Source organism: Phyllobates terribilis, unplaced genomic scaffold, assembly GCF_046119375.1.
Source record: "Phyllobates terribilis strain yellow unplaced genomic scaffold, ASM4611937v1 Scaffold_1__5_contigs__length_1240528914, whole genome shotgun sequence".
Taxonomy (NCBI): domain Eukaryota; kingdom Metazoa; phylum Chordata; class Amphibia; order Anura; family Dendrobatidae; genus Phyllobates; species Phyllobates terribilis.
The window spans coordinates 365505369-365528808 of record NW_027362761.1 but is presented as its reverse complement, the minus strand read 5'-3'; the positions used below and the strand labels follow the sequence as shown (position 1 = coordinate 365528808).

Below are 23440 nucleotides of genomic sequence, written 5' to 3'. Positions count from 1 at the left end.
GATTGCAAGTACAGTGGATATAGAAATAATACATTGCCAGGTTTTTGTCGTGTAAAAAAAATCATATCAAAAAGAATAATTTCAGAACTTTTACATCTTTATTGGACTCCCTCTTAAAGTTGGGGATGTTATTGTGTTCAAAATTAGCCAATCACAATTAAACTCATGTTACTGTACATACTATACAGGGTGGGCCATTTATATGGATACACCTAAATTAAATGGGAATGGTTGGTGATATCAACTTCCTGTTTGTGGCACATTAGTATATGGGAGGGGGGAAACTTTTCCAGATGGGTGGTGACCATGGCAGCCATTTTGAAGTCAGCCATTTTGGATCCAACTTTATTTTTTTCAATGAGAAGAGGGTCATGTGACACATCAAACTTATTGAGAATTTCATAAGAAAAACAATGATGTGCTTGGTTTTAACGTAACTTTATTCTTTCATGAGTTTTTTACAAGTTTATGACCACTTATAAAATGTGTTCAAAGTGCTGCCCATTGTGTTGGATTGTCAATGCCACCCTCTTCTCCCACTCTTGACACACTGATAGCAACACCACAGAAGAAATGCTAGCACAGGCTTCCAGTATCCGTTGTTTCAGATGCTGCACATCTCGTATCTTCACAGCATAGACAACTGCCTTCAGATGACCCCAAAGATAAAAAAGTCTAAGGGGGTCAGATCGGGAGACCTTGGTGGACATTCAACTGGCCCACGACGACCAATCCACTTTCCAGGAAACTGTTCATGTAGGAATGCTCGGACCTGACACCCATAATGTGGTGGTGCACCATCTTGTTGGAAAAACTCAGGGAACGTGCCATCTTCAGTGCATAAAGAGGGCAACACATCATCATGTAGCAATTTAAGATATCCAGTGGCACTGTGGTTTCCATTGATGAAGAATGGCCCCACTATCTTTGTACCCCATATACCACACCATACCATCAAGATACGAGATGTGCAGCATCTGAAACAAAGGATACTGGAAGCCTGTGCTAGTATTTCTTCTGTGGTGTTGCTATCAGTGTGTCAAGAGTGGGAGAAGAGGGTTGCATTGACAATCCAACACAATGGGCAGCACTTTGAACACATTTTCTAAGTGGTCATAAACTTGTAAAAAACTCATGAAAGAATAAAGTTACGTTAAAACCAAGCACACCATTGTTTTTCTTATGAAATTCGCAATAAGTTTGATGTGTCACATGACCCTCTTCCCATTGAAAAAAATAAAGTTGGATCCAAAATGGCCGACTTCAAAATGGCCGCCATGGTCACCACCCATCTGGAAAAGTTTTCCCCCTCCCATATACTAATGTGCCACAAACAGGAAGTTGATATCACCAACCATTCCCATTTAATTTAGGTGTATCCATATAAATGGCCCACCCTGCAGTTCTGTACACAGCTGCCATCATTTAAAGTCAGTTGTTCTAGAAGGATTCTCCTGACATTTTCTCAGTTGCATTTTCCAGAAAAAGTCTTGGTGCATTAACAGCTTATAATATAGCAAAGGGATCTGATTGTTGAAAATTATCAGTCAGGAGAAGGGTACAAAATACATTTCCAAGGCATTAAATATACCATGCAGGGCTGTGGAGTGGGTAAGCCAAACCTCCGACTTAATTTCCCCGACTCCCGACTCCACAGCACTGCCTCACTACTGAGCATGTACATAAAGTGCAGCACAGATTCATCTCAACTAAAAGCCGAGATCCTTAGATCAGGAACAGAACAGACATTTATAGGAGATGTCATACCTTTCCCCAATTCTTATGAAAAAAAAATGTACAGCACATCCTGCATTGTACTAATGTACCCAATTTACTATGTATTTTAGGAGTCGGTCTATTTTATACCGACACCACAACTCCACAGCCCTGATACTGTAAAGGACATATTGATATTCATGCTATGGCAACTCCATTTTGTCTGCTTGCTTCAAAATCATGTTATTATACTCTTTGCATAACATACAGTCTTTCCTTCTTTCCTCTTGATTCACATGCAACTTTCCCACACTAACCTTTTCTCTCAGGAACATTCTATGAGACACCCTGCTCCTGTTATCTAGCTAGTCTGAGCCGGGATGTACGACCTTGTAACTTTCCACCATGCACCGAACTAACGATAATATGCCCATATATGTATTTCCGTAATAATTGTACTAACATTGGTTCAAGCCAGTAGTATGGCTGTAGGTGATTGGCTATTGATATACTCAAAACAATATAAATTGCTAAGTAGAAATAAACGGGATTAGAGATTCTCTGAATCCTCCCATACAGAGCACGGTCTCCGTTTGGTTTTCTGTGGATTGCGCAATAAACCTTGTAAAATAATTTGACACTCACTTGGTCAACCGTGAAGGGCCATTGCCCTCCCTCAACAATACCATTCAAGACTGTGAAGACGGTCATCAATAAGTGGCTTAAATTTGGCACAAGAGTGACATTGCCTAGAAGTGGACGGCCCTCAAAAATAGACAAAAAGACAACAAGAAAATTAGTCCAGTAGGCAGCCAGAAAGCAACATTAAAGGAGCTGCAGGAATTTCTGGCAAGTAGTGGTTGTGTACTGCATGCGACAACAATCTCCAGTATTCTTCACAAGTCTGGCCTATGAGGTAGGATGGAAAGACAGAAGCCTTTTCTAACAAAGAAAAACATTCAAGCCCAGCTATGTCTGCCAAAACCATGTGTGGAAATGTGTTAAGGTTTGATGAGCCTAAAGATGAAAAGCTTTTGCCAAAAAGTTCAAAGTGATTTATGCTAGAATTCGGGTGTAAATACTTTTGATGAATTGGGTCCTGAATACTGTCAAATTCAAAGGGTGTTTCAACAAAGTATTAGGTTAATGGTGTGCCTATTTGTGCAACCACTTTCTCCACCCGAAAGACTTCAGTTTGTTTTTCAATTGAATTGTACAGATTATGGTTGATATTAATGGCAGAAAAAGGTGTGGACTGATTCTTCTTGGTACAGTTTTTCTACATGCCAAACATCTGGCATTTCAACAGGGGTGTGTTTTTTTTTACCTCCACTGTACATCATATGCATCCATAAGCCTACATTCACCTATCTGAAGCCAAAAGAGCGTCCATTTTATAACATGTGAGCTCAGGGGAACACGTTGTAAACATCCAACAAAGAACACTTATAAATTTCAAATTAACTTGTACATTAAACCAAAAAGTGATTGGACCACGATAAGAGGCACTGCTATGCTCCAGGGATTAAAAGTATTGGACATATTTAGGATCTGCAAAAAAAACCCAATCGAAAACTGGTGTCTAGATCAGCTTTATACTTTACTATCGCCCCTCTGTCCCCTCATTGTACATCAGGTTATTCTGCTTTGTTGACTAGTGGATTTTAAACCCAGACTATCTAATGATTTGAACAATGTAAATGTTAAAGGTCAATAGAGAAAGGTTAGTAATGTGTGTTTACATGTGTCTAGACTAGGGTTGAGCGAGTATGTTCTATTAACCCTTTCGCCGAGTACGCTCGGGCCGAGCTCCGAGTATTTACAGCTGCTCGGTGATATGGTTGAATCGCTCCCGTGTGCATGATTTGCAACTGTTTGACAGCTTTATTACATGGGAGGAATGTGTAAGGGAGCTCCAGACAACTAAAATAAATACCAACCTAAAGCTTCTTTATATATGTAAAAATAAAGTTATTGGAGAGACAAATTACACTGCAACGTATGATCTGTAGGGTATTTTCCCTACATAATTTTAGCTATGATTTGACAACATGTCCAATTGCAGAAGTAATTGCTATTGTAAGTGGATGAAACTATTCGACCCTTCGGTTCAGAAAAGTATCTAAACTGCAATATCACTTTTAATGAACATCATATAAAAATTATTAAAAATACAAACCGGTTGTTAAAATTGATTAACAAAAAAACAAAGAGCATTCCCATGTAATCACAGCGGTTGCATCTACAGCAGCAATTAATGCAGCGGTATATATTTTATTATCCCCCAGAGCAGCTTTCATAATTCTGCTGGTTGCAGACAGACATATCCTTACCATCTTATAAAGCAATCACATGTTGCCATGTTATATGAATAGAATCGTTTGGAGTCCACTAATGCTGAGAATAAGAGGGTTACATCTCTAAGAAAGCACTAGGCCGAGCTGATCGTTTCTATGTATGGCGGAGGTGGGAGAGACCGCGGTCTATATAAAGTGGTTGGGGCCTTTCCTATAATTAAGAATGTTGGTTTCACTGAACAATTTCAGACACATTAAGACCACGTTCACACATTCAGTATTTGGTGAATTTTTTACCTCAGTATTTTTAAGCCATAACAAGGAGTGGGTGAAAAATACAGACGTGGTAAAAAAATTATCAAAATTATTAATTCGGAGGTAAAATCTGTATTCAGTGAAGACCGACTTTCCCATTAATGAGATAGGAGATGGCAGCTGCTACTGATACAATTCTATATACATGGGAGGAGCTACAGGCAGAGCTCCTCCTATCTACATAGAATCTTTTCCAAAGCAGCTGCCATCTCCTATCTCAGTAATAGGAAAGCCGATCTTCACCGAATACAGATTTTACCTCAGAATTGAGAATTTTGATGATGACGGATCAACTTTGGCAGTGAAAGAAGCAGATTTCTCTGATAAGATATATTAGAAACTTGCTTATTTTCATGTGTACTATTGACTTATGAAATTAAAAAGACGGTTACTCTTTAAATGGTCAAGGGCCCAATCCAGAAAAGGACACCCTAGGATGGGTATGTATATTGCTTTCTGGATGGCTACATCTTGATGTTTACTAACTATTTAACATGACAATGTTTTTGCCGTTCAGCTGCTGAGTTACGGTAGCCATCACTCCATAGGCCATCTTATTTATATTTTCTTCTTTTCGGGTTTTGCAATTTTTACTGATTTCACCACTATTTTACATAAATTTATAATTATCATCACCCCCTATCCTCCACATGGATGGATATACTGTATGTTACTTGCTGTACCCATGTCCGTCCTATGGAGTTCTACCTAACTCTGCATCCTCATATTTTGTACCAACAACAATACGGCCATCTTTATTGTATGCATGTCAGTTTTGCCTGATATATTTTATTTTATTTTAAGCATTGACCCTTTTTGGCATTTTCAATAAAGGATATGGTTTTATTGGTATTTTTCGTTTGACATCCATCTCTTCTTCGGTTCTGTAAAATTCTTAAATAGTTAAAATTACAAAGTACTTGTAAAAACTAGCTACTTTGCAATTTACTTCCTAGTTATCCTCTCAGTTCTCAAGAATGGAGGGATTTTTAGCTGCATAGTGTACAGCTCGTTGCCTGCCACTTTGCAGTCTCAAAGTGGCCAGTTACCCAGGTAAGAAGTATGTGCCACGAGTGGCTATAAAAGTCCCCCTGGGGGTCCCTTCAGTTCCCCTGAACTTCTTCCAAAGCTGCCTCTGCTACAACCTGGGAGTGCGCAGTTTGGAGTAGCAGCGTGGCAATGCTACTCGTCCAAACTGCTAAGTCTCCAGGAGTGTATCAAATTAATTGATAATATTTTCGGGTACATAATATGTTGTTTTAATTAATTCATTTTTTTCTATAAGGAAAAAAGAGTAGTTACTTACCGGTAACGAAATTTCTCGGAACCCATGACGGCACCACGGAGAGAGGGGATCCGCCCTTCAAGGACAGGAAACCTACAGATAAAAAGGGCGGCACCTCTCTCCCGCATCAGTTGGTTTACAGAGCACCGAGAGGACCGCCAGGTTAGTAACACCAAATATGGCATTTTTATTTATATATATTATATATGTATATTTTTTTTTTTCAGACACACCCTGTGACTAAACAACAGGTAGTAACGATTGTGCACACCCATGTGTAAGAAAAAAGGGGAGGGAATGTACGGGTGCAGTCATGGGTTCCGAGAAATTTCGTTACCGGTAAGTAACTACTCTTTCTCTTTCCCCATGACGGCACCACGGAGAGATTGCAGAGCAGTGAAGATTAGGGAGGGACCACCGCTTCCAGAACCCTTCTGCCAAAGGTAAGATCTGAAGACGATGTTAGATCCAGCCGGTAGTGTTTAAAGAACGTGGAGGGAGAAGACCAGGTCGCCGCTCTACATATCTGTTCGATTGAAGCTCCGGCCTTCTTCGCCCAGGAGGCTGCCACTGCCCTCGTCGAGTGAGCCCTTAAGCCCACCGGCGCTGTTTCCCCGCTTGAGGAATAAGCCAGGGAAATGGCTTCCCTTATCCACCTTGCCAGGGTTCCTTTGGAAGCTTTCTGTCCCTTCCGAGATCCCTTGAAGCACACAAAAAGAGCCCTGTCCTTCCTACACTCCCGTGTGGCCTCTAAATATTGCATAATGCACCTCCTGACGTCCAAGGTGTGAAGGGCCTCTTCCCCCTTGTTTTTTGGGGCTGCGCAGAAGGAAGGGAGGGTAACCTCCTGTGACCTGTGAAAAAGGGACCCCACCTTAGGAAGGTACGCAGGGTCGGTCCTAAGCGTCACTCTGTCGTCTAGTATTTGTGTAAAAGGGGGTCCTGCGGATAGTGCTTGGATGTCACTAATGCGGCGAGCCGAGGTGAGGGCTACCAGAAGGGACAAGGTTTTAAGGGACGCTTCCCCTAGAGGTTCAAAGGGGCCTCTGGTCAGGGCTGAAAGAACAAGATTTAAATCCCACGGAGGAGCCTTCCGGGAGGGGATGGGCCTGGATCTATGAGATGCTCTGATGAACCTGGAGACCCATCTATCCCTTGCCAGGTTGCAGTTATACAGGGCTCCCAGAGCTGCCACCTGAACCTTCAGCGTGCTCGTGGCCAACCCCAGCTCCAACCCCCTCTGAAGGAATTCCAGGATGGTAACCACGGGGGCCTCCCCCACTATATCCGTACCTGCAAAGGAAAGGAATTTCTTCCAAGTTTTCCCGTAGAGCCTAGTAGTTACAGGTTTCCTACTCTGCAGCAAGGTAGAGATTAGATTGGGGGAAAACCCTTTATCCCTCAAGAGTGACCTCTCAAATTCCAAGCTATCAAGTGCAGGTTTGTTACCTGCGGGTGGAGTACTGGACCCTGAGACAGCAGGTCCGGAACTTCCGGAAGGACCCAGGGGTCGGAGACGGACATGATCCTCAGCCAGGAAAACCAAGGCCTTCTTGGCCAGAAAGGGGCGATCAGGATCGCATTCGCCTCGTCTTCCCTGACCTTCCTCAGAACTGCCGGAATGAGAGCAATCGGAGGAAAGGCATATACTAGCTGGTGGCCCCATGGAATCAGAAAAGCGTCTAGTGCTACTGGGTTCCCCCTGGGGTCGATCGAGCAAAACGTGTCCACCTTTTTGTTTTTCCAGTTGGCGAATAGGTCTATAGATGGGATTCCCCAAGCCCTAGTGATTTTTTTGAACACTAGCTGGTTCAACTCCCACTCGCCCTGTCTCAACTGGGTCCGGCTTAGGAAGTCCGCCGTGACGTTCATGGACCCTTTTATGTGCAGAGCTGATAAGGACTCTAGATTCCTCTCTGCTACGTGGAGGATGGAGCTTGACGCCTGAAGAAGGGAGATGGACCGGGTACCCCCCTGGTGATTTAGATATGCCACCACTACTCGGTTGTCCGAGAACACTCTCACGTGGTGACCTTTTAACACGTTTAGAAATTCCAAGAGGTCATACTTCACCGCCAGAAGTTCTTTCATGTTGGAGGAAGAACCTTCCACCCACTTTGCCCAGACTCCCTGAGCCACTCGGTCCTCTAGATGAGCCCCCCACCCCCTGGGGCTTGCATCTGTCGTCAGATCTGGGGTGACGGTATTGTCCATGGGACGCCCCTGCCTAGATTTTCTTTCTTTGTCCACCATGTTAGGGAAAGTAAAGTTTTTGAGGATAAGGTCAGTCGACCTTCTAAGTGCCCTCTTAGAGATTTTTCCGCCCTCAAAATCTCCCATTGTAAGACCCTGGTGTGCAACTGAGCCCAGCGGACCCCCGGGATGCAGGCAGTCATAGAACCGAGGAGGGACATTGCTCCCCTTAGTGTCATAACCGGATGCTTCCTCACATAGGACACACGGGCTATCATATTTTGGACTTTCTCTTCCGGAAGACGGCATTCCTGACTTCTTGAATCTAACAGGATACCTAAGTATTCCTGTAGCTGAACTGGCTCCACTCTGGATTTTTTTAGATTTAGAAGCCATCCCAAACTTGTCAAAGAATCCATGACTACTGCTAGCTGGTCTTTGCAGTGGCTGAACGAGTTGCCTATAACCAGTAGATCGTCCAGGTATGGGACTATCAGGATGTTCCTCTCCCTCAGATGAGCCATGACTTCCGACATCACTTTCGTGAAGACTCTGGGGGCTATTGCTAACCCGAAGGGAAGGGCCCCATACAGGAAGTGTCTGATTGTGCCCCTTATTGGTATAGCTACCCTCAGGAATTTCTGGTAGTCCCTGTGAATGGGGACATGATAGTAGGCGTCTTTTAGGTCTAAGACCGTCATGAAACAGCCTGGAAACAGTAATTTCACACAAGTTTTTATTGACTCCATCTTGAAAGGTTGTATATTTAGAAACTTGTTTAATTTCTTCAGGTTTACGATAGTCCTGAGTGTACCATCCGGTTTTCTCCTGAGGAATAGTGGGGAGTAAAACCCCTCGCCTGCCTCCTGAGCTGAGACCTCCTGCAGGACTGCTCTGTCCACTAGGTCTAGGACTTCCTGTTCTAGAGCCAACTGCTCTACCGCTGAGGACCTTACGGGGGTTACTGTGAAATTTCCTCGGGGAGTGGAGAGGAACTGGAGTTTTAGCCCAGATTTTATCAGGCCCAAAATCCAGCCCACATTTGAAATCTTTTCCCAGGCTGGGAGGAAATGGAGCAGCCTTCCCCCCACCTGGGGCTGCGTTTCATTGGGCGGGCTTCTTGCTGTCACTAAAGGGCCTGTTGAACATAAACCCCTTGGCTTTCTTCTGTCTCCTATCTTCCCACCTGTCCTGATCTCTGGGGGGCCTCTTTCGCATGAATTTTTTGCTCCGAAAACCCTTCCTGAATGATGAACCGGAGAGGACCGGAAATCGTTTTTTGTCATCCCCGGCTTTATCCAGGATGTCATCTAGGGTAGATCCGAACAAAAATTCCCCTTCACACGGGATGGAGCACAGTTTGGATTTTGTTTGGAGGTCGTCTGGCCAGCATTTGAGCCATAGGGCCCGTCTAGCTGCATTTGAAAAACTCCCTGCTCTGGCTGCCAGTCTGACGGAGTCGGCTGAGGCATCCGCCAGAAAAGCCGCTGCGCCTTTCATCACAGGGATGGCCCCTATAATATCCTCCCTTGAGGCCTTGTCTTTTAGCTGAGATTCCAGCTGGTCCAGCCAAACCATCAAGGATCTGGCTGTGCAAGTGGCTGCCACTGCAGGTTTTAACCCCCCCCCCTGCCGCTTCCCAGGCTCCTTTCAGAAAGGAGTCCGCTTTTTTGTCCATAGGGTCTTTGAGTACCCCCATGTCTTCAAACGGCAGGGAATATTTTTTAGAGGCTTTGGCTACCGCCACGTCAATTTTTGGCGCTTTATTCCAGAAAGAGCATACAGGGTCCTCAAAGGGGTATTTCCTTTTTGGGGTCAACAACCCTTTTCTCTCTGGCTTCTTCCATTCTCTCTTAATCAGGTCGTGTACCTGATCATTAAGAGGGAAGGATCTCTTTCTTTTCTGACCTAAGCCACTGAACATCATCTCTTGGATGGACTTTTTGGGATGAGGGTCTACAAACCCCATGGTGGACCTAACTGCTTTGATTAAGCTATCTGTTCCGTCTATAGGGAAACAGTTCCGACCACCGTCCTCTGAAGATGAGGAAGCAGATGATGAACTGGATGATTCAGATACCGCAACTTCCTCATCTGATTTACTAGACTCTGACTCCGGGGAAAGGTGCCTAGTTTTTTTATGCTTCTTCTCCCCCCTTTTGGAGGGATTTAAAGGTATCTTCGACTTGTGATTTTATCAGGGATCTGAGCTCGGTAGCAAACTTAGGGGTCTCCTCACAGATGGTTTGCTCGATGCATGAGCTACATAGTCTCTTTTGCCATGTGGTGGGTAGATCTGCTGCGCAAAGTGCGCAGGCCCTGTTTTTAAACTTCCCCAAGAAGAAAAGAGAGGGGGGAGGGTCCAAATTACAAGTGAACTTTCACGAAGATCACTTACCGCCTATACGAAAGAGAGAGAGGGAATACCGCATTCGAAGAGGAACCTGCTCTGGTAGCTGGGTCTTTCGCCGAGGCTGATGCCGTGCCGGAATCTTTGTCACGCTGAGAAGACCTGCCAGACCGACCGCTTCCTCCGTCACCTTGAATATGTTGACGCGGAGGGCCGCTGGAGGGTCCTTTCGTGCGTTTCCTCTGAGGCGATGGTGATGGAGATGGTGAGTGGGGGGCGCAGGGACTGCACCTCCTGGTCACTCATACTGCTGATTTTCACGTATGCCAGGAAGCATTTTTCCTTTGCTTCCCTGGCAATTTAAGCTATGCAGTTGACCGCCCCCTCCCCCTCCAACTCCGATGTGGGGAGCGCCCCCCTCTGGCCAGGGCACTGCTGTGTCCTCCATGTTAGGCCTTTCCCGCGTGCGCGTTTGAACTCGCCGCTCCTGCGGCCGCGTCACTTTCGGCGCACGCGCGTGGGGGAGCGTCGGTGTGCGCGCGCACCCGCCCAAACGCCGAATCGCTATCCGGCAAGCATGCGGGGCGCGCTCTGCACAAGGCCCAGACCCTGACCCAGGGCTCAGGCCTACTCCCAACCCGAGCCCTGAGCCTCCTATACTTACCGCCTGGGCCCGACGCCACAGGAGACCGCGGCTTGCTTCGCGTCTCCCTGCCACCCTAGAGGCCCGCTGACCCCAGCTGTGGCGCTTCAGGACACCGCACCAGCCGAGGCAGGTGCCTGAGCCGGACTGGTCGGGCCTGGTAAGTAAAATCTTCTTTCTTCTTTTCTTCAGGATTTCATCCGTAGGTCCCTGTCAAGGACAGGAAACCAACTGATGCGGGAGAGAGGTGCCGCCCTTTTTATCTGTAGGTTTCCTGTCCTTGAAGGGCGGATCCCCTCTCTCCGTGGTGCCGTCATGGGGAAAGAGAAAAAAAAGCAATTCTGGAGTTTTAAATTATTTTCTCTACATGGCATACACTATACAAGTTAATTAATTTTAGATTTTGATAGACTGTACTTTTACAGATGAAGAGATACCAGCTATATTCATTTTTTTTAAATTATTTTTAAAGGGGGAAAAGGGAAGGAGGGATTCAAATTTTAAGATTTTTTTTTTTTACTTTATTTTTTAGTTTCTGTGGTGGATTTGTGATCTTCTAATCACTTATACTACATACTGTAGTATTGCAGTACATAGTGACTGAACTTCACAGGAGTACCAAGATTGCCTCCAGCTGTCATGGTAACCCATCGGTGCTCTGTGATTGCATTGCACGGAGCCGATGGGAATCAGTAAGCATGTGCGCGCCAGCGATGAAGTCATTTAAATGACGCTCTCTGTAAGTGACAGCAGAATCTACATGGTTAATAGCAGCAATTGGAGCTCAGCTCTGCTCGCTGCGGTTAGGCACAGATGCCAGTGATGTAACATAGCCAGCATCTAGAGCATGTGGCGAGAGCTCAGCACCCTCCACACATTCAGACCCCAGCACAGGATGTAATTACACCCATATGCATGAAAGAGTTAAGGTTATTGAAAAACAAAGAACATAAAAGGCAGCTCACACCCACAATATAACCTGCCTCTGGATCAATAGAATTACGTAAGGTTATGATCGATAATCACCTTCAGTGCTGTAAAGGGCAAAGTCTGATTGTAATAACTCACCTCATTTCTGGCTTTTGGGCGATCAATGAGAATTTTCAGTGCAAAACGTTCTTGTGTTGATTTTTTCACACATACTCTGCAAAAAAAAAAAAAAGACAAAACTGTAGGGTATGTTTCAATCTGAAAAAAAAAAACCACTGAGCGGTAACAACGTACAGTCTTCAATTCGGGTATTCTTATTGTTTATATGTGGTCTATAATGGACAATATAATCTGAACTGATTTATCCATAGACTTTAGATGTCCAGGCGGTATGCATTTTACTTTGCACTGATGCTTGACAAGAATGAAGGCCCATGTATCGGGGGCAAAAAATATTTCAATATCCGAACGAGGAAATAGTTTTGAGCCATTAATAGAGTAAGAAATAAAAAGTATGAAAATTTGCCTGGTCAAGAAGGGGGAAAAATAGCCTAGTCCTAAACTGGTTAATAGTATGACAGTATACGGGGTAACGTAAGGAACATGCGGTGTAGAAGCAAACAATGGCTGGAGTAGCGTGCTCTGATGGCATGGCCGCTATGCATCAGGAAGGTTATTGTTGTCTGGGCAGAATCCACATTACTACCAGATGGCAGGACAGGCCCCAAAAAGGAAGCGATTCTCTCCCCTGGTATAAATAGATGAAGGCCACATTACTGTATGAGAGCTTGTGTAACCCAACACTAAGGCATATACAATATTATGTAGGGGTACAGATGTTTAGCACAACACACAGTGACGGCTGCTTAGTACTGTTATACAATATCACAAGGTTTATGTAAAAAATACTCCAGAAATCCAATGACAGAGAGGCTGTTAAAGGGAATTAAATAAGCTACGCATATACTGTATACTAAGGAGTTTTCATCTATGAAGCTGTGGTCACTATGCTCAAAATACAGCGGTGACCGGTTACATAATAGAACGTACACTTGACCAGACACGATAGGACATCAGTAGTCAAAGATATAGGCGTTCCCACCATTTTATCCAGAAACTGAAAGCAGATGTACCCATATTGCTGTGCTGACCTAACATCCAGCAGTTTCGGGAAGGTAATGTACTATAGAATAGACTTCAAGCCAGAAGCTGAGTCACCAAGACAGCGGCTATCAGTGCTTTCTCTTCTATTGCTGAAAAATTGCAGTACATTTGTCTTATTGGGTCGTAAAGTCTACATTTAACTTTTTTTTTTACAGAATAAAAGAGCATATTTACTAATACTGTTAGCCTTACATCAAAGTTTTTATGGCAGAAAACTGGTGAAAAATTTGCACAATCAGAGTAAGAAAAAATATTGTGACTTTTGGTGCTTTCATGCTAGTTTCAAATCGCTCCGCCAAAATAAGTGGAGATGGAAAAGAGCTGGGGCATGGCTACGACCGGTCATCAAATTCAGCAAAAGTAGCGGCATAACTTATGCCAGAAATGCTATTCCTGTCCCTGACTAGAATAGCACTTCTGGAGAGGCGGACAAGACATGCCGAATTCATTAAGTGGTGCGCGCCTCATAATGAATTCGGTGCATTATGTACTCCAGCACACCCTTCATTAATGATTGATTACAATTTCCTTGGTTAGTAATGATGATGTACATTTGATCTGTACGGGATCAGATTTTGGGGAGTGAGCCTCAACCTAGACTCTGAAGAGAAGAGTGCATGCTGCGATTTTTTTCGTGGTCCAAGTGAAAAAAACAAATCTGTAATCTGAACACCCCTATCAAACTACATTGGTCAGTGTGTGGTCCGATCTTTACATGGATAGCACACATCCATATAATATGCCCGTCTAAACGAGCCTTTAGTGTGAGCTTAAACCACCTTATCCCATCTGGCACAAGGATAGCCAAATTGGCTTTTGTACCAGAAATGTGTGCCACAATTTTCATATGTGTTTTTCTGCTAAGCTATGCCCTTTTTCAGAATGGGGAAGAAATGTCTAAAATACACATTAAAAAATATGGTGCAAGTCATGAAAGACACATGTAGCTTGAGAAACCTTCCCCAATGTTGTACCTTACTGGACCACTGATTCCTGCCCCAAGCTTCTGGGTCCAATTGATATTAAATTCTTCAAGAATGGACGTCTCCTGTAAGTACACAAATAATAAATAGGGTTAAGAAATGCACACAACTACGCCTAAGAGCTGGAGACTACTAGATATACTAGGAAAAACACCAAAACATGATTGGTGATGGACTGACTATTGGGGCCCCTGATATTCCTGAGAATGAAGGAGCAAGGGTCTCATTGCCATACTGCCAGCACATCTGTACTGCCGGCCACCGGCTGTGCAGGGAGCTGCAACATCAGTCCAATTGTGTGACTGGGCCCGTGTTTCAGCTCCCTGCACAGTCAATGACACCGCTGCACATGGATAAACTGACACTTGAGGCAATTGTGAATATTATAAAAAAAAAACAAACAACAACTTGCATAGCTGTCCATATATACTTACCCCCCAAAAAAGAGAAAGAAGACCTGTAAGATAAAGAAAAATGGTACACAACCCCGTCATCTAGCACTACAGTTCCTTCATTCTAAAGGAGTGGTTGGTGGCTTCAACAGCCAGATGTCCACCCATCTGAAGGTGATGGCATTCCCCAACAATATGTCATCATTACCCATCATAGAAGAAAATAAAAATACTGAAAACACAGCGTGTAAAAGCCTTCAAAGAGAAGCTTTCTTCAGAAAATTACCGGATGAATGATCAGGTTTGTGTTACGTGTAACTAATCTCTTATCACGTATGGACAGGAGCATATTATAGATTGCCATATACTGCAATACTGTGATATTGCCATATACACTATAAGCAATTGGTTAATCGCAGGATCGAGTCCCCTAAGAGAACTAGAAAACAATTTCATCTCACTTAGAATTTTTTTTCCTGTTTTTCAGAACATTATATGGTAAAATGAATTTTGCCATTCCAAACTATAACTCGTGTAGCATAAAAATAAGCCCTCATGCGGCTATGTCAACAAAACAAAAAAAAAAATAAAAAAAAAAAATAGATGTGTTGGCTTTTGGAAGAAGGAGAAGAAAAAAAATGAAGGCTCAAAAATGATAGATTGTCACTTCTTTTTTTTTTTTAACATATGATCTTTATTAAAACACAAAATTAGCAATGTTGCAATTGTTACACTGGCCACTGGGTGTTATTTTTTATTTTTTTTGAGTGTTCAGCAAAGCTTCTTATCAGAGGCAGGATTACAATGACAGGCAACCCCTCTACACACAGCTGATAACACAGGATCCAGCAATCACAATAGGTGATGTCACAGCTGACCCCGCTCCCTCCCTGCACAATGACCTTTGTTACACGCTCATTAAATACTTCAATATAAAATATAGTGTCAGAGTGTGACCATTGTGGCTATGTACATGTGTTGTTTCCTGAAACAACAGGAAGTATGAGTCTAATAAGGCCCCAGTGGGGTATGTGTGTGTGTGTAATAATATATATATATATATATATATATATATATATATATATATATATATATACACACATATATATACACACATATATATATATATACATACATACACACACACATGTTCAAAAGTTTGGGGTCATTTAGAAATTTCATTATTTTTGAAAGAAAAGCACATTTTTTTTCAATGAAGTCAACATTAAATGAATCAGAAATACACTCTATACATTGTTAATGTGGTAAATTACTATTCTAGCGTCTTGTTTTTATTGCATTGTCTACATAGGTGTATAGAGGCCCATTTCCAACAACCACCACTCCAGTGTTTTAATGGTACATTGTGTTTGCTAACTGTGTAAGAAGGCTAATGGAAGTTTAGAAAACCCTAGAAAACCCTTGCACAAGTATGTTAGCCCAGCTGAAAACAGTTTGGCTGATTTGAGAAGCTATAAAATTGACTTTCCTTTGAGTTAGTTGAGAATCTGGAGCATTACATTTGTTTGTTCTATGAAAGTCTCAAAATGGCCAGAAAAAGAGAACTTTCATGTGAAACTCGACAGTCTATTCTTGTTCTTAGAAATGAAGGCTATTCCATGCGAGAAATTGCCAAGAAAATGAAGATTTCCTACAACGGTATGTACTACTCCCTTCAGAGGAGAGCACAAACAGGCTCTAACCAGAGTAGAAAGTGAAGTGGGAAGCCCCGCTGCACAACTGAGCAACAAGACAAGTACATTAGAGTCTCTAGTTTGAGAAATTGACGCCTCACGGCTCCTCAACTGGCAGCTTCATTAAATAGTACACGCAAAAAGCCAGTGTCAACGTCTACAGTGAAGAGGCGACTCACGGATGCTGGCTTTCAGGGCAAAGTGGCAAAGAAAAAGCCATATCTGAGACTGGCTAATAAAAGGAAAATATTAATATGGGCAAAAGAACACAGACATTGGACAGAGGAAGATTGGAAAAAAGTTTTATGGACAGACGAATCAAAGTTTGAGGTATTTGGATCACACAGAAGAACATTTGTGAGACACAGAACAACTGAAAAGATGCTGAAAGAGTGCCTGATGCCATCTGTCAAGCATGGTGGAGGTAATGTGATGGTCTGGGGTTGCCTTGGTGCTGGTAAAGTGGGAGATTTGTACAAGGTAAATGGGATTTTGAATAAGGAAGGCTATCACTCCATTTTGCAACGCCATGCCATACCCTGTGGACAGCGCTTGATTGGAGTCAATTTCATCCTACAACAGGACAATGACCCAAAGCACACCTCCAAATAATGCATGAGCTATTTAGGGAAGAAGCAGGCAGCTGGTATTCTATCTGTAATGGAGTGGCCAGCGCAGTCACCAGATCTCAACCCCATTGAGCTGTTGTGGGAGCAGCTTGACCGTATGGTACGCAAAAAGTGCCCATCAAGCCGATCCAACTTGTGGAGGGGCTTCAGGAAGCATGGGGGGAAATTTCTCAAGATTACCTCAGCAAATTAACAGCTAGAATGCCAAAGATCTGCAAAGCTGTAATTGTGCAAAGGAGCATTCTGTGACCAAAGCAAAGTGTGAAGGAGAAAATTATTCTTTCAAACAAAAATCATTATTTCTAACCTTGTCAATGTCTGGACTATATTATCTATTCATTTTGCAACTTATTTGATAAATAAAAGTATGAGTTTTCATGGAAAACACAAAATTGTCTGGGTGACCCCAAACTTTTGAACGGTAGTGATATATTATATATATATTATATATGCAGTGCAGACCAAAAGTTTGGACACACCTTCTCATTTAAAGAAATTTCTGTATTTTCCTGACTATGAAAATTGTACATTCACACTGAAGGCATCAAAACTATGAATTAACACATGTGGAATTATATACTTAACAAAAAAGGTGAAACAACTGAAAATATGTCTTATATTCTAGGTTCTTCAAAGTAGCCACCTTTTGCTTTGATGACTGCTTTGCACACTCTTGGCATTCTCTTGATGAGCTTCAAGAGGTAGTCACCGGAAATGGTCTTCCAACAATCTTGAAGGAGTTCCCAGAGATGCTTAGCATTTGTTGGCCCTTTTGCCTTCACTCTGCGGTCCAGCTCACCCCAAACCATCTCGATTGGGTTCAGGTCTGGTGACTGTGGAGGCCAGGTCATCTGGCGTAGCACCCCATCACTCCCCCTCTTGGTCAAATAGCCCTTACACAGCCTGGAGGAGTGTTTGAGGTCATTGTCCTGTTGAAAAATAAATGATGGTCCAACTAAACGCAAACCGGATGGAATAGCATGCCGCTGTAAGATGCTGTGGTAGCCATGCTGGTTCAGTATACCTTCAGTTTTGAATAAATCCCCAACAGTGTCACCAGCAAAGCACCCCCACACCATCACACCTCCTCCTCCATGCTTCACGGTGGGAACCAGGCATGTAGAGTCCATTCGTTCACCTTTTCTGCATCGCACAAAGACACGGTGGTTGGAACCAAAGATCTCAAATTTGGACTCATCAGACCAAAGCACAGATTTCCACTGGTCTAATGTCCATTCCTTGTGTTCTTTAGCCCAAAGAAGTCTCTTCTGCATGTTGCCTGTCCTTAGCAGTGGTTTCCTAGCAGCTATTTTACCATGAAGGCCTGCTGCACAAAGTCTCCTCTTAACGGTTGTTGAAGAGATGTGTCTGCTGCTAGAACTCTGTGTGGCATTGACCTGGTCTCTAATCTGAGCTGCTGTTACCTGCGATTTCTGAGGCTGGTGACTCGGATAAACTTATCCTCAGAAGCAGAGGTGACTCTTGGTCTTACTTTCCTGGGGTGGTCCTTATGTGAGCCAGTTTCTTTGTAGCGCTTGATGGTTTTTGCAACTGCACTTGAGGACACTTTCACAGTTATCCCAATTTTTCGGACTGACTGATCTTCATTTCTTAAAGTAATGATGGCCACTCATTTTTCTTTACATAATACAAATTCTAACAGTCTATTCAGTAGGACTATCAGCTGTGTATCCACCAGACTTCTGCACAACACAACTGATGGTCCCAACCCCATTTATAAGGCAAGAAATCCCACTTATTAAACCTGACTGGACACACCTGTGAAGTGAAAACCATTTCCGGTGACTACCTCTTGAAGCTCATCAAGAGAATGCCAAGAGTGTGCAAAGCAGTCATCAAAGCAAAAGGTGGCTACTTTGAAGAACCTAGAATATAAGACATATTTTCAGTTGTTTCACACTTTTTTGTTAACCACTTCGCACCAGAGCCTGTTTTTGCCTTCGTGACCGGGCCAATTTTTTCAATTCTGACCACAGTCACTTTATGAGGTAATTACTCTGGAACGCTTAAACGGATTCCTCTGATTCTGAGACTGTTTTTTCGTGACATATTGTACTTCATGATAGTGGTAAAATGTCTTTGATATCACTTGCGTTTATTTGTGAAAAAAATCGGAAATTTGGCGAAAATTTTGAAAATTTTGCAATTTTCAAACTTTGAATTTTCATGCCCTTAAATCAGAGAGATATGTCACACAAAATAGTTAATAAATAACATTTCCCACATGTCTACTTTACATCAGCACAATTTTGGAACCAACCTTTTTTTTTGTTAGGGAGCTATAAGGGTTAAAAGTTGACCAGCGATTTCTCATTTTTCCAGCAAAATTCACAAAAACATTTTTTTAGGGACCACATCATATTTGAAGTCACTTTGAGGGGTCTTTATGACAGAAAATACCCAAAAGTGACACCATTCTAAAAACTGCACCCCTCAAGGTGCTCAAAACCACATTCAAGAACTTTATTAACCCTTCAGGTGCTTCACAGGAATTTTTGGAATGTGGAAGAAAAAAATTAACATTTAACTTTTTTCACAAAAATGTTACTTTAGACCCAATTTTTTTTATTTTCACAGGGGTAACAGGAAAAAATGGACCCCAAAATTTTTTGTGCAATTTCTCTTGAGCGCGCTGATACCCCATATGTGAGGGAAAACCACTGTTTGGGCGCACTGCAGGGTTCGGAAGGGAAGGAGCGCCATTAGACTTTTTGAATGTAAAATTTGTCTGAATAATTAGCAGACGCCATGTTGCGTTTGGAGAGCCCCTGATGTGCCTAAACAGTGGAAACCCCCCACAAGTGACACCATTTTGGAAACTAGACCCCTTAGGGAACTTATCTAGATGTGTGGTGAGCACCTTGAACCCCAAGGTGCTTCACAGAAGTTTATAATAATCAGCTGTAAAAATAAAATTTTCACATTTTTCCCACAAAAACGTTTTTCATCCCTTAATTTTGCATTATCATAAGGGTAATAGGATAAATTGCACCATGAAATTTGTTGTACAATTTCTCCTGAGTACGCCGATACCCCATATGTGGGGGAAAACCACTGCTTTGGTGTACGGCAGGGTTCGGAAGGGAAAGGAGCGCTATGTTGGCTGGGATAGGCAGCAGACACCATGTCACATTTGAAGAGTTGCTGACATGCCGAAACAGCAGAAACCCCCACAAGTGATCCCATTTTGTAAACTACACCTCTCAAGGAATTCATCTAGGGAAGTAGGGAGTATTTTTTAATTTTTAAATTTATACCATTGGGCAGTGAAAAAAGCATAATAATATTTTTAACAAAAAAAAAAATGTTTTACCCTCAGATTTTACATTTTCACACAGGGCAATGGGTAAAAATGGTGCCGAAATGTGTCACACAATTTCTTCTAAAAGTGGCAATACCCCATATGTGGCTGTATCGTACCACTCAGCCATACGGCGAGATCTGGGGGGGACGGAGTGCTATTTGACAATTGGAGAACAAATTATTGTACAATAGGCATTTGGATTTGGGAGCACAACATTTTCTGAATTTCTTTTGGGGGGCAAGGGCCATTTTGCTTTTCCAGAGCCTTTTTGCTACCAGTAACTTGGAAGTCCCTTATATTTTTAACAGATGACGGACCTGAGTGGGGACTAGCTTTTTTTGAGGACTGAGTTGAAGCTTTTATTGGGAACATTTTACGTAACATTTATCCGGCGCTCTAGGCTGAGCACTTACATCGGGGTTTCCATCTAAATTTCCAAGTGATGTAATTCAGATGAAACCCCTGCGGGATCCATTCACTGTAATGAGGCAGCACAGTTACTCTGGACTCCGTCTAGCCTCTGTTTAGTGGTGTCCTTTTTTTCAGAAGTGCACAAAACTGTGGCCAACCGCACTTTTATGCACGCCTAAAACAAATGACACCGTGGGATCCCAGGCTAGACCGCATCCACAGTGGCCTATATCTGTCTCATTACAGGGAATCTTCCGTCATGGGTTCCAGCTGAATCACATATTTCAGAGATTTACACGGAAACTCTGGTGTAAGTGCTCAGCGCAGAGCGCAGGATAAATGTGTGCCGAGCCATACTGCGATCTTTGGGAGACATAATAAACAAATCAGTAGCAGGTGAAGAATTGGTTTTATTTATTTTTTTTACGCCGTTCCTAGTGTGATATAACTGATTAGATTACTTTATTCTTCGGGTCGGTGCGATTACAGAGATACCAGATTTATATCGGGTTTTTATGACTGACAGCTGTCACACACGAAGACGCTTTTTTTTTTTGCAAAATCTAGTTTTTGCATCGCCATATTTTGAGAGCTATAATTTTTCCATATTTCGGCTGTCAGAGTCATGTGATGGCTTGTTTTTTTGCGGGACGAGTTGACATTTTTATTGGTACCATTTTTGGATCGCTTACTATTCCGTTTTTTGGGAGGTAAAATTAATAAAAACCAACAATTCAGGAATTGTTTTTTGAGGGTTTTTTTTATGCCGTTCTGCGTGTGGTAAAAGTGATCAGGCAGCGTTATTCTTCGGGTCAGTACGTTTACAGCGATACTATACTTACTGTATATTTTTTTTATGTTTTGGCGCTTTTACACAATAAAACAATTTTATAGAAAAAATATTTTGTTTGCATTGCTTTATTCTGAGCGCTATAACTTTTTTATTTTTCGGCTGATGGAGCTGTATGGCGGCTTTTTTTTTGCGGAACAAGATGACGTTTTCAGCGGTACCATTTTTATTTCCATTTTGCTTTTTGATCGCATTTTTTTCCACTTTTTGTTTGGCGATATGAGGAAAAAGCATAGTTTTTTGCTCTGTTTTTTATTTATTTTTATTACGGTGTGCACAGAAGGAGTTAATTAGTGTGACAGTTTTATAGCTCGGGTTGTTTCGGACGCGCCAATACCAAATATGTGTACTTTTTTTTTATTTTTGCATAAATATACGGATTTATCGGTTTAATATTTTATTTATTTATTTTAATTTATTTTGTATTTTTTTTAACAGTTTCAAAACATTTTTTTTTTACATTTTTACTTAGTCCCTGTATGGGACATTAATTTTTATTTTTCTGATCCCTGATCTCATGTAATGTAATAGACATATATTACATTACATGAGATCTTCACTGACTGTTTCACAGTCAGAGTCTCCTGCCTGGCTTCAGCTGCAGGCTGAGCCAGGCAGGACACCATATATGGCAGAGCTGGAGGCGGTCATGTGACCTCCAGCTGCCATAGCAACCCAAGGTCCTGGAAGGTATCAGGGGTCGTCGGAGAGGTAAGTGGACGACCCCCTCTCCTCCTGCTGTCTTCTATATGCCGCGATCACTATAGATCGCGGCATATAGAAGACAGCAAAGGGATAACATCACTGGGACCTGATCCAATCAGGTCCCGATGATGTTCTCTTGTCAGAGCTATCGCTCTGCACCGCTCCTGCAGCGCTTGCAGGACCCTGGGGGTCCTGAGCGCTGCGGGACCACCCACCATTTTTAAACGTCCGCGCTGCACAGAGCCCAGGCAGCGCGGACGTTTATCTACAGTGGGCGGTCGGGAAGCGGTTAAGTTTATAATTCTACATGTGTTAATTCATAGTTTTGATGTCTTCAGTGTGAACTTTTGGTCTGTACTAATATATATACACATACATATACATACACACACACACACACACACACACACACATACAGTGACATGGGAATAAATAGAATCAATGCCAAAAATAAAAAAACAAAACATAAAATACCCAATTTAAACAATAGGTCATTTTCTGATGATAGCTTCCATTGAAAAGATATCTGTCAGCAGGATTTCATCCCCTGAACTATTTATGCACATGTAGCTCTTTCTAAGACTAGTCCAGCAATAACTTTTCATGACCTGTCCGTTCCTTCATTATTGAGAAATCAGCATTGCAAAAGGAGCCCCGACCAAGTATTGAGTGCATTTACTGAACATACATTTCAGTAGGCCAAAATTTCAGATTTTTAAAACATTTTTCAAGCTGTTGTTATAAAGTATTCTAATTTACTGAGATAATGACTTTTGTGTTTTCATTGGCTGTAAGCCATAACCATCATTAACAGAAATAAACACTTGAAATAGATGACTCTGTTTGTAATGACTCAATATAATATGAGTTTCACTTTTTGTATTGAAGAACTGAAATAAATTGCATTTTTGAGGTTATTCTAATTTTCTGAGAAGCACCTGTATGTTAATTCCTCACCAGCATGGACCTCACCAAAACCCAAGCATCCAGTCTGTATTGCTGCTGTCCACCAGATGTTCAATCTGCTCTGCTCTCCCCCTTCACCCAGAAGCTGCCGGGTGTCTATTCTGTAGATTCAGCTCAGCACCCAACTCTGCATTGCATGTGAGAATTCTGCACAACCTCTCCTCTAATGTCTGCCAGGTGAACACTGGGCGCCAATTCTCCCAATATATTTTTTGCCTCACCTTTCCCCAGTCTGCCAAGTGTTCACTATCACATCCCCCCTTTTGCCTACCTGGTGTGTATTTTATGTCATCACTAAACCACATAGGAAACCATGTATTCTTTCAATGCCACCTCCCCCATGTTGCCTGCCAGGTGTGTACATTTACAACACTGCCAATCCACACTGCCTGCCAGATGTGTAGGTTTTATGCAATCACCAACTCACTTCAGGCTGCTAGGTGTTATTCACCTGACTCAGATCCAATGCCAGGTTTTGGATCACCTTTCCCAGGCAGCCAACCCACTCTGTGCTAGCGCATGTCGATTGCTATGGCAGCCCAACGCACAAGTCTGATGTTATCATCTAAGGCCTTTTAAATCTGATTCAGGC

At 42.6% G+C, this 23440-nt stretch overlaps 1 protein-coding gene across 1 annotated transcript in view; it reads right to left on the bottom strand.

Annotated features, from left to right (window-relative positions):
- The window catches only part of MAPKAPK5 (MAPK activated protein kinase 5), a 73686-nt gene that overhangs the window by 49193 nt on the left and 1053 nt on the right, over positions 1-23440 (bottom strand). Inside the window, exons 2-3 of the mRNA XM_073676347.1 lie at positions 13868-13941; positions 11868-11943 (exon numbers count right to left, since the gene is read on the bottom strand). Of these exons, the coding sequence (XP_073532448.1) occupies positions 11868-11943; positions 13868-13941 (150 nt within the window). The remainder of the gene's footprint in view (positions 1-11867; positions 11944-13867; positions 13942-23440) is intronic.